Consider the following 14,170-nt stretch of genomic DNA (forward strand, 5'->3'; position numbering starts at 1 on the left):
CTCACAGGAAGGTGTCTGTTGTGGGGAGAGGGAGGGAAAGAGGTTTGTAAACTGCTTTGAGACTCCTTTGGGTAGTTAAAAGCAGGGCACAATAAACCCAGCTCTTCTTTTTCTTCTTGTTCAAACAGACCTGAACCATTCAGGCCTTTCCTATCTCTGCCTGTCTGGTCTTTAAGCCTTACCTCCCTCTTGATTTTTAAAAATTTTTCCTTTCCCTCTCGTTTTTGACCAAATATGGGAAAGCCTGCAAGAGACAAATGCTAACCTGAACACCCTGTCTGAATGGCATAAAACTGACTCCCAGGCCACTCTGGGCCTTCCTTCCTTGAGGACTGAATCTAGCGCTTGATTTCTCTCTGAGCAGTTCTCTTAACCCAGGGCCAGTCCTGCACAGGCTGGAGGTTTGTTAATGAAAGAGCCCGTGGAGACTCAAGAGTCGGGGTCAGGTAGCCGAACGGCTGTCCGAGCTGTGGGAGTGACATGGGGGCGGGGGAGTGCAAGTGGTGTCGGGCAGTCCCTTCCTGAGCCAGTGTACGTTTTCGTCCTGAGCCGCGGCAGGAGCAAAATCGCGAGGGCCCATGGCAAAGAGCACACGGAGGGAGGTGGCGGAAGGCTAATCACGACCATGAGGAGCACAGCGGGGCCCCGGGGTCACGTGCTGGCGCTGGCCTCATAATTTTCTCTCCTGCTTGCCGCAGATCTGGAATTTCCCAAAGATTATCCCTCCGGCTGCCTGCTGGGCTGCGTGGACGTGATTGACTGCTTGTCACAAGAGCAATTCCGGGAGCAGGTAAGTGGCGAGCGAGAGGCGGCGGGGTTGGGGGTCAGCGGGGATGGGGAAATGCGAGTCTTTGCTGCCCTTAGAGAATGCAGATCCTTCCCCTCTGCTGGCACGAGACTTAATATTTTGCTGAGTTCAGGAGGAGAGGGCAGTGGGGTTTTGCTCTCCGCTTTGAGGCTCCTTACCCCAAAAATAACAACGGGGAAGGGGGGCCTGGAGTGGGGGAAACAGCGGCAGGCCATGGCCAAGCTGCTCAGACCAAGGGTTTCCCAGATGGCGGGTCTTTCCCCTGCTGGGTACGAAGGAATGGAGAAAAAGGCTCGGTTCATGTATCTGGCGTGATGGGCGGCTGCTGCAATCTATACATTGGGGAGGAGTCTGTTCCAAGGGGCTGGGGTGGGGAGGGCCGTGGAAAACCGCCCTCTCCGTCTCGTGCTTTGAGCAGCCCACAGTGACGCCATGAATTAGCTGCTGTTGGCACTTCCCACCACCAATCCTCGGTGATCCAGAAACCCAGGGCAAGCCCGACTCTGTGCAAGCCCCTCTCCTAATGTGTGGAATCTCTCACACACAATGCTAGCGGCACATGAATCTCAGAGCCGGTGGTGAGGTGAACAGAATGTAAAAAGTTCCTTCTCCAGGAGCCAGAATAGGGCTTTGAAAAAAAGAGAGAGAGAGAGCAAAGCGAATAGCTTAATACACCTCACTGGATCCAAGTGTCACATCAAAGCCGCCTGACACCTTGCCTATCAGCAGGCTGCCCCTGCTTGAGAAATTGAATGCAGAGATCAAGCTGCTCGGCCGCGCTTTCCTTCTCGGGCGAAAGCCTGCCTCCCGCGTGGGAAGTCTGCAAGCGATTGGAACCGCTGCATCTTTAAGCTGGTCCCGGATCGGGCATTTGGCTTCGTGCAGGGGCAGTCCGGCCCTCCCTGCTGGTCTACACCTGTTGGGTTTCTAAGAACACGCGCCTCCGAAGCGGGATATGGCATCCTCCTTCGTCCGGAGTACAAAGCACGCCGCTTGGCTTCCTTGCTTTAGTTTCTGCTCCTTTGTTGTGCATGCTGGGGAACGCAGGCAAACTTTTTCCCAGCTTGCCTACTCTTAGGCAAGCTGCCTTCTAGAAATCTCAGGAAGCTCGTGAAGTGCCACGCTGCTCCTCTCTTTGGAGCAAGCTCGGCACGCGTTCAGAGCCTGCGTTAGCAGCCCGTACAAAGGCCCCTAGTAAATTGCCTGTCACTGGTGCTCTTTAAGAGATCAGTCCCCCTCTGCTGCACCTTCTGGCTCCATCTCTTGTTTGTAGGAGGAGGGCAGCAGGAGATGGGAAAGATCCTGGAGAGCCGCTGCCAGTCTGAGTACGCGATACTGGTTTTGATGGGCCAAGGGGAAGGTGTTCAGGGGAAGGTGTGACCCCTTGTGGTGTGTAGAAGGCAAATGGGGGGGGGTTATATACCTTTAGCCCCTCCTCCCCAGCTGAGTGGCGCCATCCTTAAGGCTAAGTGGAATCATAGAGTTGGAAGGGACCTCCAGGATCATCTGCTCTGCCTCCCTGCAGAAGGCAGGAAATTCTGGCTTCCTGCAGCTTCCAGAGGTAATCCACAGGCAGGCCAGGAACTGTTCTGTCCAATCGTCAGGCAGGGGAGAGGATGTGTGGGAGGAGACACCGCATCTGGTATCGCCCCCGCCCCACCCTGGAGCCCCTCTGGGCCAATCTCCTTCAGCCAGGGCCTGCCCGTGCCCCGTTTCCCAAAGTGGGGGGCTGCCACGGGAGAGGGAAGGCGGCAAGAGATGAAAAGGGGAACGGAATAGCCTGGCTGAGATGCCTCCGCGTCTCCCTTTCAGACGTTCCCAGAGTGCTTGCCGGTGGATTCTATTATCTGCAAGCAGCAGACAGAAGCTCCCGACAGCCCGGGCTGGGGGGGGGGGTCGGGGGGGGGTTGCCTGCCTTCGGCAGCTTGACAAGACTGCGGTTTGTAACCTCAGCAGTGGAGGCAGTTAGCGCTCTCTCTCTCTCTCTCTCTCTCTCACTTGCTCTTTCTCTCCCTCTCCTTTCCCCCCCTTTGCAAGGCCATTGTGATTACCACATCCATAACTATTAGCAGCTGTGGTTTTACACGGTTCCTCCCTCGCACATTTCGGGCTAGGCCTTTAACTGCCTTCCATATCAAAGGGTCCTTGGCGTTTTCTTTTTTTTTTTTCCCCCTCCTCTTTTTAATCCAGCACTGTCATCGAAGCGAAATGTCGGCTAGCGGCTTATTTATTCATTTGGCCGTTTGCATTCCGCCTTCTTTTCAAATCGAGGAGGAGAAGAGCTCGGGTTTCTTGCACCCCGCTTTTTAGTACCCAAAGGAGTCTCAAAGCCGCTTACCATCACCTGCCCTTCCTCTCCCCACAACTGGCGGCCTGTGAGGGAGGTGAGGCTGAGAGCTCTGCGAGAACTGTGACTGGCCCAAGGTCACCCAGCTGGCCTTGTGGGTCTCAAAGCAGGTTACAATCTCCTTCTCTTCCTCTCCCCACAACAGACACCCTGTGAGGGAGGGGAGGCTGAGAGCTCTGTGAGAACTGTGACTGGCCCAAGGTCACCCAGCAGACCTCACATGTCTCAGAGCGGCTTTCAGTCACCTCCCCCTTCCTCTCCCCTCAACAGACACCCTTCTTTCAATGGTGGGGTTCGAAAGAGAAAATTGCTTCCGGGATTGCTTTGCTTTGGCAGGTTTTGTAATGCTTCGCTTTGCCACACCGCCACAAGGACCCTGATAGGGTGACTGAAGGTCAGCTGTGGCAGCCATTTTGGGACTGGCTCCGCCTCCTGAGGAAGCCATTTTCTGGCTCTGCCCATCACCCCACGTTCCCACTCCAAAGATTGGGGGTCCCGGGCATCGTGCACCCATTCAGGATCCATGCAAGGGAGGTGTGTCCGCCATGACGCGATGTTACAAACTCCTCTCCTTCTCACCACTTAATGACCCCCTCTGTGCATGGCTGATGGCAGTGCGGAATCCAAGGAGCGTCAAAAGGCTTAAAGCGTTCCGTAGGAAAAAGAAGAAGAGCCCGTTTTTCTATAGCCCGTTTTTCACTCCCCGGGGGAGTTTCCAAGCGACGTACAAACCCCTTTCCCACAAAAGACACCCTGTGTGGTAGGGGGTCTGAGGGAGACCCCCCCCCCAACTCCTGATTGCCCTACGAAGGAGTTGTTCCCTGCAGTCCCAACCCGGCATCCCTTCCAGTCCGCAGGAGCGTTTCCCAAGGGCCGACAGCCGCTCCTTCAGCCGGGAATGGCCCTGCAAGGAAAAAGCCTGCGCCAGCACATTTGAAGGCGGTCGTTCCAGGGAAGGTAGAGGAAGGCTGGCTCGGTGCCAGCTGGAAGCTCTCCCATGCCAGGGGGGCATCTCCTGCGAGGGCCTCCCATCGTGAGCTCGCAGACAGGCCCGACAAGGAGCTCGGGAGACGTGGGCCGCTCTCCGCGTGTGCTGTGAGCCAGGCGTGTTGAGGAATGTCAGGGTGCTTGCCGGCCCCTCCTCCCCCGAGCTGGCAAAACATGCCGGCGCTTGCCCGTGCTGGCAGCTTCTGTTGGGCAAACACACTGGAAGCCTATTGGCTGAGGCCTTCCCTTGATGTCGTCTCGCGGCACTGGGATCCAGAGGCTGACGGCCTCTGGGCTTGGAGTCGGGGGCAGCTGTGTCGGTCCGAAGCAGCAGAACAGCGTCCTAAGACCAGCAAAAGCTCATACCTTGACTAAGACTGCATTGGCCTTCAAGGTGTCCATGGACTCCAACTGAGTCCTGCTGCTTCCAACCAAGAGGGCCGCCCACTTGCATGCATCTGAGGAAAGCTTATCCCCAGAATTAAACTTGGTGGTCTTAAAAGTGCCACTGCACAAACGTTTGTTCTTTGGCTCCAGACCAACCCAGTTCTTCCAGAGCTCTCTCTCCGCCCCACCTACCTCGCAGGGTGTCTCTTGTGGGGAGGGGAAGGCACTTGTAAGCCGTTTTGAGACTCCTTCGACCAGTGAAAAGCGAGGTATTAAAAGCTCACTCATTATTATGCTTATTTAAATACAGGATCTGTCGGTGTTGCTGAGTGATCCCTTTAACCTGTCCCCCCCCCGCCCCTTCTCCATTTTTCTTTTCCAGCATCCACAGATGAGCCAGGAATCCGATTCCCCGTTCGTATTTATCTGCGCTAATCCTCAGGAGATGGTAGTCAAGTTTCCCATCAAAGGCAAACACAAGATCTGTAAGTCCTGAAAATGAAGAAGAAGAAGAAGAGTTGGTTCTTAGATGCCGCTTTTCTCTACCCGAAGGAGTAGACCTCAAGGGCGTCCATTGAAGCTAAGAGGAAGGAGATTTAGGGCAAAGGAGATTTAGCAATAATATTTCTTTACTCAATGCATGTTTCCAATTGTCCAGGGGCTATTTGAAGTGGCCACAGGCATACAGAGCTTTCGAAGGGGATTAGATTAACGGAGGATAAGTCTGTCAGCGGCCTTGGTGACTGAGGGGAATATCTACCTACACTCAGAGGCACTGAGCCTTTGAATCCCAGAGCCAGGAGGGAAGGGAGGATAAGGGGAAGGTGCCTTGCCACACTGAGTCTGTCAAGGTCAGCATTGCCTGCTCTGACTGGCAGCAACTCTCCAGAGATGCAGGCAGAGATCTATGCCATACTGCCTGGCCAGCTGGGTGTACTAGTTAGGAACAATAGCTTCTAATCTGGGTTTAATTCCGTGATCCTCCTCCACATACAGCCAGCTGGTTGAGTGTGGGTCAGGCACAGTTCTGTAGGAGCTGTTCTCACAGAGCAGTCCTGTCAGAGCTCTCTCAGCCCTGGGTGCCTGTTGCAAGGAGAGGGAAAGCGATTGTAAGCCGCTCTCCTTCGGGTAGTGAAAAGCCGGGTATCAAAACGAACTCTTCTTCTTTTAAATGGACCTGCCAGGGATTGAACCCAGATCCTTCTCTGTGCCACTGAGCCAGATCAAGGTCTTTCCCATCACCTACCGCCCGATCTTTTAAACTGAAGATGCCTGGGATTGAGCCGGTAGTTGGGGGTCCTTCCGCCTGCTAAGCAGACGCCCAGCCCCGAAAGTCCTTTGAATCCCGTGTGTCTTTTGAACCGGAGATGCTGGGGATCGAGCCTGTGACCTTCCGCGTGCAAATCAGATGCTCTGCTGCGGAGCCACCGCCCCTCCCCTTCCCGTGTCACCGCTTCAAACTGAATGCTTGTGACTGATTGGACCAGCAGGCAGCTGCGAGCTGCCCAGCCTCTAACAGTTTTGCACCTGGCAAGCAAGCTTACTTCAGCGTATTCGTGGGGTGTTGTGTGTGTGTGTGTGTGTGTGTGTGAACTGTCTTTGTCGGCAGAATCTGCCTCGCTCCGAAAGCCAGTCCCCCAAGCTCCCAGCGATCCAAACACCGGCCTTTTCCGACGGCGATTGATTGCCTGCCCGCCACCCACCGCTTCCCAAATCTCTCTCCCCGGCTCCAGCTGCCTCGGCTGCTTCACGTCTTGGCGCATTTGTCAAATCCGCTTCTCTTCGGAGCCTCCCGGAGCGAACCAACGAGAGGTGTGTTTGGGGGGGGGGGGTCTTCTGTGTAGTGGAACGTGCCCTTCCACTGCCAGAACAAGCCCTTCCCAAGTAAGTCACAGCGGGTCTTTTCTCCCCGCCAAGTGACAGTTCCCTGCTCGAAGAAGCCGCAGCGTCAGCCAATTGGAAGGAGATTGCCCAGGCCGGAGGCTCGCCTGCCTGCTTGCCTTGCTCTCGCCTGCTCCCTCGCAGCCGGGGAAGGAGCCAAGCCAGCAGGCTGGTGAGGAGGGGTGGCAGCAGTAGGGTCACTCCAGGTTGCGAAGGAATAGCTGCGGGAGGAGGCCAGCTGAGAAGCCTGCCGCTTTCTGTCACAGCTGCCTGTTGTTGTGTGTGTTGTTCATAATTCGTTGAATTTATTACATTTATTTATAGACCACCCTTCTCTGCAATCAGGCTCCGGCCTTTAAGAACAACAGTGTTTGTGGACTACAATTCCCATGGCCAGTTGGCAGGGGCTCCTGGGAATTGTAGTCCACAAACACCTGGGAAGTTCAGGCTTGCCCCCTCTGACCGGCAGCAGCTCCTTTTGGGGGGTTGGGAGGTTTCAAGCAGAGGCCTTTCTCACCCCCTACTCCACACTCCTCCCAGTCGCGGCTCCTGGGCACAGGATCTGGGAGCTTCCCGGGCCCAGCAGATGCTCTCCCGCTAAGCCCCGCCCCCCTTCCACGGACCCAATCAGGTCACTCCTCCCCCTTCCGCATTTCCTTCTCGCAGAGAGCGCGTTTGCAAGCCGCCGTCCAGCCAATGGGATTGGCCCGCAAGCCCTCCGCCCCGGGCCTCTTGGAAACAAGTCAGACTGGCCTAAGAGCTTCAAGTGACTTGGGCGCAGCTCTCATTAATCTGAGCAGGGCTGGCAGCGAGTGACTGTGTCCCTTTACTCCCCGCTCCTCCACACACACACACACACACACAAAAACCACCTCCTGTTTTTGTCATCCGGCAAATGTTGGCAGCCTTGCTGCCAGGGCACCTCCGGCTTGCTTGGTTTCTGGCTCGTGAAAGGGGCGTTTGCCCCTGCCTGGGACTGCCGATCGTATATACCAGAGGTGGCCAAACTGTGGCTCTCCAGATGTCCGTGGACTACAATAACCATGAGCCCCTGCCACATGCTGGCAGGGGCTCTTGGTTACTGTAGTCCACGGACATCGGGGTTTGGCCTCCCCTGTTCTAGATCGACCAGCCTGCTGCGTCCCCCTTTGTGGTGGTGCCGGGGTCTGGCCTGAGCTATTCATTCATCCTGCCGGCTCAGTTTGTCCTGCGGCAGCGTCGGCCGTCTCTCCGGCGACCGTGTCTCCGGCGAGGCCAGGGCGATGCTAATGAGTTGCCGCCGGTTATGGATGAGCGTGTCTCGCGTCCAGCCGGTGTGCCCTGACCGAGCAGAGATCAATGTGAGCCAGACTCTTCCTGATAAATGCTCTTGTCTCCTGCAGTGGGGGGGGGGGAGAAGAGCAGCTGTTGCTTCGTGCTGATTAAAAGAGGGCACGCGGCAGCCGAGACGGGGGTGGCCGAGAACGTGGCCGGGCTGTGAAAGCCACGGAAATGAGGCCAGGGCAACCTGAAGCCCGGCTGGTTTTTCTCCTCTTGACCTTTCTCCGCCTTTCCCAGAAGCATGCACTGCTTGAGGGCTGACGGAGAGAAAGCGCCGGCTTGCACACGGCACCTGCGTTCGGGGAACGATTCGGCCCTGGGCAGCCTCAGGGAAATGATGCGAGGCGGGAAGTCGAAGCGGGGAGTTGAGGCCGGCCCGTGAAGGGCTGAGGAGACGGTGTTCCGGCCAGGAGCATGGTGACCATAGATCAGCTTGCTCTTTTAAGGAGGGACTAAAGTAAGAGCCTCTTGTGGCGCAGAGGGGTAACGCTGCAGAAATGCTGTCTGAAGCTGTCTGCCTATGAGGCTGGGAGTTCGATCCCAGCAGCCGGCTCAAGGTGGACTCAGCCTTCCATCCTTCCGAGGTCGGTAAAATGAGCACCCAGCTTGCTGGGGGGTAAACGGTAATGACTGGAGAAGGCACTGGCAAACCACCCTGTATTGAGTCTGCCATGAAAACGCTAGAGGGCGTCACCCCAAGGGTCAGACAGGACTCGGTGCTTGCACAGGGGATACCTTTACCTTTACTTTTTTAAAGTACCAGCACCAGAGTCGATGGTCCCTCTAGCTGGGCCCTGCAGCCCTACGGCAACACAAAGGCAGCCCATTATGCCTCTCTGGCTGCCCGGGAGCGACTGTGGAAGGAGGAAGGCCAGGGGACCTTTTACTGCTTGTGCATTTTCCCCTTTGCCTGAGCCGTCGGGCAGCTTCTCCACTCCCGCTCCACCATGGGGACTAGCGCTGTGGTGCTGCTGCCAGCGTCTCCATTCCGTGCGGCTAAATGTGGCACCTGCTCTGAGGATCGATCCAGAGGGGCAGCCGTGTCAGTCCGTTGGCAGCAGTCAAGGAAGGGCAAGAGCCCCGGAGCAGCCTTTGAGGACTAGCAAAATGTGTGGCCGCTTCTTGGGAATCGCTCCCTTTCCCTTTCCCCCAGGCCTGCTTTGTAACCTCTGGTCAGCGGAGAAATTGCTTTTCTCCTTGGAGTCGGGGAAGGGGGGGGGGGCTTGCCAGTTTCCTGCCCCCTATTTGATGCATTCCCCCCCCCCCTTCTCCTCAGAGGAGCTCTTAGGAAACGGCTCTGGGAGCAACCAAACCCAAGCAGCCTTCTTGCCTGCAGCCGATCTACATTGTAAAATAGCCTTGGAGGGGGAGGAAAGCACTCAAGAGATTTCTCCCTCCTCCTCCCCTCCTTTCCTTTCTGTCAACAGGGAAGCTGGATCCGAAGATTCACCAGGGAGCGAAGAAGGGATTAATGAGGCAGAAAGCATCGGCGGGAGCTGCCGGCAGGCCCTGACCCCTCTGGACTCCTCGGCAGTGGCCGAAGAAGACTCCTCGGGCTGGCTGCAGGACAGAGGCGAGGCCAGGGAGGAGATGAGCCGGGGAGGGGAGGGGTGGGGATTACGGGAAGCTCAGGTGGAGGGAATGGAAGGAGGAGAAATTGTTCCCGATGTGCAGAACAGAATGATCGCTAAAGAAGAAGGGGAGAGGCAGAGCCCAGAGCACCGTCAGGAGGGTGGAATTACACGCCAGGCCCTCTCCCGACCAGGGCTGTGCCAGAGAGTCCCATTGCCTCCCCTCTGTATTGAAGCCAGGCCTCCCTTGGCGCTGTTTCCTCCTCGGCATTGTTTCTGGCCCAGCGTGTTGCCCGGGAGTCAGATTGCAGCGTCGGAACATTCAACCTGTTAGCGCACCTGGCCGGGAAAAGGGGGGGCGGGGAATGTGCCATCAAAGCGGGAAGCACATTTGATTAATTTCAAAGCTAACGACCGGGTAAAGAGGACGGGAGCAGGGCGTGATCGGCTGCCAGTTCTCTGTGTCCTCGGGTCCCCGGGCCAGCGTGCCCGAAATCCACCGCTTAGTTCGCTGTTAAAAACACGCAGGCCCACAAGCGAGCTGGCAGGCGGAGCCGGGTAACTGGTTCCTACCCAACTGGGCGCACTGGTGCCAAATCTCACAAGCTGCCCCCAGAAATAAAAACCAATTCCTCCTTTCCTGTAAACTCGTGTTCTGTATCCGCACCGCAGTTCCTGCTGCGCCCTCCACAGTGAAGGCCCATCCACGTTTGCTTTCAACCTCTGCAAGCTTTCCCTTGGCATTCTAGCTGTCAAATCCCACCTTCTTTTAAAGGTCTTTCTCCCTCTGTCGTTTTAAGCCTCCAAAGCAGCACAGAACTCAGCACAGGGTTTGAAGTCTGGGGGACGCTTTCCTGCTTCTCCTCGCTTCCCCTGTACTGTGCCGGGAGAGAGAACCTCTTCAGCAGGGCGGCTTGGATCTCCCTCCCTCCCTCCCGCCTCTGCAGCTCCATCTCTGCAGTATCAAAGCCCAGCTGGAGAGGTTTGTTGGAACAGGTGGAGGAGGCGAGAGAGACTCCACTTCTTTCAAGAGGGTGGGGGTGGGGGAGCCTTTAAAAGCAGGACAAAAGAAATAACAAGGTGGGAATCTGTGCCTGAACTCATCTCCCCTCCGGGTGGCTTTTGTCAGGATCATCCCTGTGACAGAAAGTCAATACAAGAGCTCACTAGCCTGCCCGGGGGTGCGGGGTTGGGTTGGACACTTGTGGAAGGGGAAGGGGCTGACAAAATATTCTAACCTTGCTCCCGGATTAGCACCTGCTGGAGACAGGAGTGAGAATCAGGGCAACTCTATGGGGCCCCCTTAAATCAACTGCGGTTTGGTAGCACTTCCCACTACCAACTTCGAAGGGGCTGAGGTTATTAGTGCGCTAAAAACACAGGCAGCAGATGCCACTTTGAGAACCATGAAAGCCATGAAGCGGTCCCCACCCTTTATTTCAGACCGGGGCTGTGGAGCCTGCCTGCTTTCTGCCGCCTTATCTATGAAGGAGAGGGACTGAAATGGGAGAAAAGGGCAATTAAAGCTGCTTGATGCTATCAAGGAGAAATTTCCAATGAGACGGGGAGGCGGAGAGGGAAAGCAGCCTCTCAAAACCCGGAATCCTTTTGTGTTCGAATGACAAAACTGCCCCCCATGACAGATTTTAAAAGCCAGACCCCCTTCCCCAAATACTCCCCCCCCTCCCCTTAACATCCTCTCTTGTCCCTGAGCTATTGTGGGAGGCCTCCATTCCCACCGATGGAAAACAGATTTGCAGGGATGATAAATGGAGGAAGCCCCAGGGGCAGAATAGATTCCTTTGCAAAGTATTTTCGCAGCTGGGAGCCAACAGGGAGGGGATCTCTTTGCCTATCTCTGCACAGTCTGCGGGCGACACAGGATCCCGCCACCAAAGTGTTGGGAAATCACAGGCGTTGGGGAACCAACGGGGCCCCCAGCTTGAGCTAACCAGCAAATGTTGCTTTGCTGGATGATTTATTCCTGGTTGACCAGGGGTTCACAGCGTTGACGAACGGCTTGGGGGCTCGGCCCCCGGTCCCGACAGCATGGAAAACCGGCTTGCTTCCTGTCCACGACCCAAGAATAAGGTAAACCACAAGCTTGGAAATGGAATAAGTGAGCATAGATATTGGGGTGGGGTCAGCTTGAGATCTCAACAAGCCGCTGCCAGTCAGAGCGGGCAATACTGACTTTGAAGCCCAGTGGTCGGATTCAGCATAAGGCGGTTTCATGCGTGTATTTACAAACCGTCTTTCCATGGCTGCTTTTCAAATATTCTCTCCTGCTTTTAACGCGCGAGCCGCCTCCAGCAGGGCCCCCGGAGAGGCTGCACCGAAATCGTCCAAGCTGCAAATGGGAGAGGGCGATCGGCAAAACCGTGCCTTCTGCAGGAAGCGGGCAAATCCCTTCCGCCCCTGAGCAACCGAAGTTAACCAAAACCACCGGAGGCCATCCTGTGAGCGATGATTCACCCTCATGAGGAAATGCCGAGGGGCTCTCTGTGCTGTGAACGAGGGCAAAGGGACTTCTGGGCACAGAGAGGGAGCTCCGTCTCCTCTCGAAAACTAAAGCCCGTGCCCGTTCTGCCCGTCTGCAGTCGTGGTGCCAACGCACAGCAGTGGGACGCTTTTCAAGAGGATCTCTGCCTGTTTTTCTTGGATTCTCCCCACCCGCGTGGATACCCACCCCCCTTTGTCGGAAGCACCGTGTCCACTTTTTGGCCCTCCGGCTGACAGAAGTGACCGGTTCGTCTTCACTAAGCGAGAGAGAGAAAGAGACCGAGGGAGAGTCGGCCCATAAATTACTGCCTGACAAGCCCCGCTGTGCCTCATGCTGTGGGTGATTATTCTGCCACTAGAATCTGGCTGTGATCCCTCCTGGCCACTTTGCCCTGCTGCCTGCTTTTGACAGCTCGCCACGGTTTGCCTCTGAAACGCCAAGCGCTCCCTCTAAGCAGAGCCGGCTGTTGCTTGCTTCCCTCCTCTTGGCACCACGGGGCTCTGTCCCACAGCAGATGCACCCTCTGCCCTCCCCCTTGCCCTTTTCTGCTCATAAACTCTAGACGGGCGTTCCTGACGGGGTACCGTAGCACCCCAGCGCCTTTCCTGGTGCCCACCAAATGATTTCAGAAAGTGGCTGGTGTTTTTGCCCAGCAAAGGCTTCAGAATGGCCCGTGTACATCTGATTGGTGGTGCAGACTTTTTAAAAATTTGCCTTGAGAGCCACTGCTGCTGCCACAGCACATGGATCTTCATCAGGGGGCTGTAGGGAAGTTGCAGCAGCCATCTATGTAGCTGGCTCCGCCTCCTTCAGTGGCCATTTTATGGCTGCTCTCCAGGGTCTCAAGTGGGAGGTCTTTCCCATCACCCGCCGCCCGGTCCTTTTAAACTGGAGATGCCAGGGATTGAACTGGGGACCTTCTGCCTAGGAAGCAGGGGCTCTTCCACTGAGTCACAGCCTCCCACTCCCAGCAAGGGGACAGAAGTCACCCTAAGGAGAAGGTTCTACTCCAGCTCCTAGATTGTCACCTTGCAAGGAACCTTCTGGCACAAAAGGGCACTTAAGAGAAAATGTGCTAAAGTTCAGCCCAGTATTACTGTAGAGACCAAGCTCTTCAGGCTATGAGCTTTCAAGAACCGTATCTCCCTTGGTTGGATGTGTATGTTCCAGGCTGTCAAACTGCTTCTGGGAAGCAGTTTCTCCTGTTTCTTCTGCTGGGAAGAAGTTTCTATTGTGTTTAACGAGCCTTATCTTCAGGCAAATATTCTTATCAGTTTGGGCGTCTGGTCTCCAGGGCTGTTTCTTCCCACCCTATGGTTAATGACCTCCAAAACATCCTACAGTTGAGTCAGTCCATCTCTGGTTGGGTCTTCCTCTTTTTCTGGTGCCTTTACCTTTTCCTAGCAGTCTTGCCTTTTCCAGTGATTCTTGTCTTCTCCTAATGTGGCCAAAGTACAAGAGCCTCAGGTTGGTCATTTGAGCTTCCAGGGAGAGTTCAGGATGCATTTCCAGGAGGTGAAATAGGCCTTGGCCCCCCAGGCTGGTGGAACTGCCTGCCATGAGAGATCAGGGCCCTGCAGGTCTCAAAACAGCTCCACAGGGCCTGCAAGACAGAGCTGTTGTGACAGACCTACCTTTAGGGCCCAGAAAGACCATCAGGAAATGCTGGCCTGGCTGCTCCGAACTCAGAGAGGACTGCCCTCTACAGATCTGACCCCTGAACTAGTTGGGGATTACAGAATTCTAAAAAAAGACATTTCGACCTGATTTTATCGTTTTTTGGCTTGTTTAATTGTATTTTGCTTTCCGCCCTGAATGTTTAGAAAGGGCGGGTTATAAAAACAGAAAGATTATTCCCCCCCCCCCCAAGCATGCCTTCTTAAGAGTAAATTAAGGTGACCAGATTGTCCCACTTTTGGAGGGACAATCTCGGGGTACCTGGCAAATTGTACTTATGTTGAAATTTTAAAAAATATATATTCCAATACTATTTTTGCGTTCTATGAAACTTTTTGTTGCTCCATATAGACCAAATTTTTAATCAAGAACCCCCCTGGGTCAATGGTATCCCGCTTTACCAATGTTAAAATCTGGTCACCTTAGAATAAACCCCACTGAGTAGACCCAAGTTGTATTCTGAGTCGATTGCTCGCTTGATCTAGATCTGCTGTTTTGTCTTTTTGGCAGTATCCATTAAACTATCCTCCAGCATGCACATTTCAAACGAACCAGCTTTTTCCTTTGGCCAGCTTTCACACCCACACATGGAAACAAGGAATTCCACAGCATGAATTAACTTGATCGTGGTTGCCGGGAATCCATTCCTACACGTAGAGCCTGCGGAGTGTCATCACGGTTCAGAGCGA

At 55.1% G+C, this 14,170-nt stretch overlaps 1 protein-coding gene across 3 annotated transcripts in view; it reads left to right on the forward strand.

Moving 5' to 3' along the window:
• The window catches only part of TRIP4 (thyroid hormone receptor interactor 4), a 47,216-nt gene that overhangs the window by 26,410 nt on the left and 6,636 nt on the right, over positions 1-14,170 (forward strand). For 2 of the 3 annotated variants that reach the window (XM_077318240.1, XM_077318241.1), the window contains exons 11-13: positions 699-790; positions 4,912-5,014; positions 9,158-12,072. In XM_077318240.1, the coding sequence (XP_077174355.1) occupies positions 699-790; positions 4,912-5,014; positions 9,158-9,243 (281 nt within the window). In that variant the 3' untranslated portion in view covers positions 9,244-12,072. Of the gene's footprint in view, positions 1-698; positions 791-4,911; positions 5,015-9,157; positions 12,073-14,170 lie in introns of those variants that run through there. The other variant, XR_013227490.1, reaches the window with a different exon arrangement.

This window comes from Paroedura picta, chromosome 18 (genome assembly GCF_049243985.1).
Source record: "Paroedura picta isolate Pp20150507F chromosome 18, Ppicta_v3.0, whole genome shotgun sequence".
Taxonomy (NCBI): Eukaryota; Metazoa; Chordata; class Lepidosauria; order Squamata; family Gekkonidae; genus Paroedura; species Paroedura picta.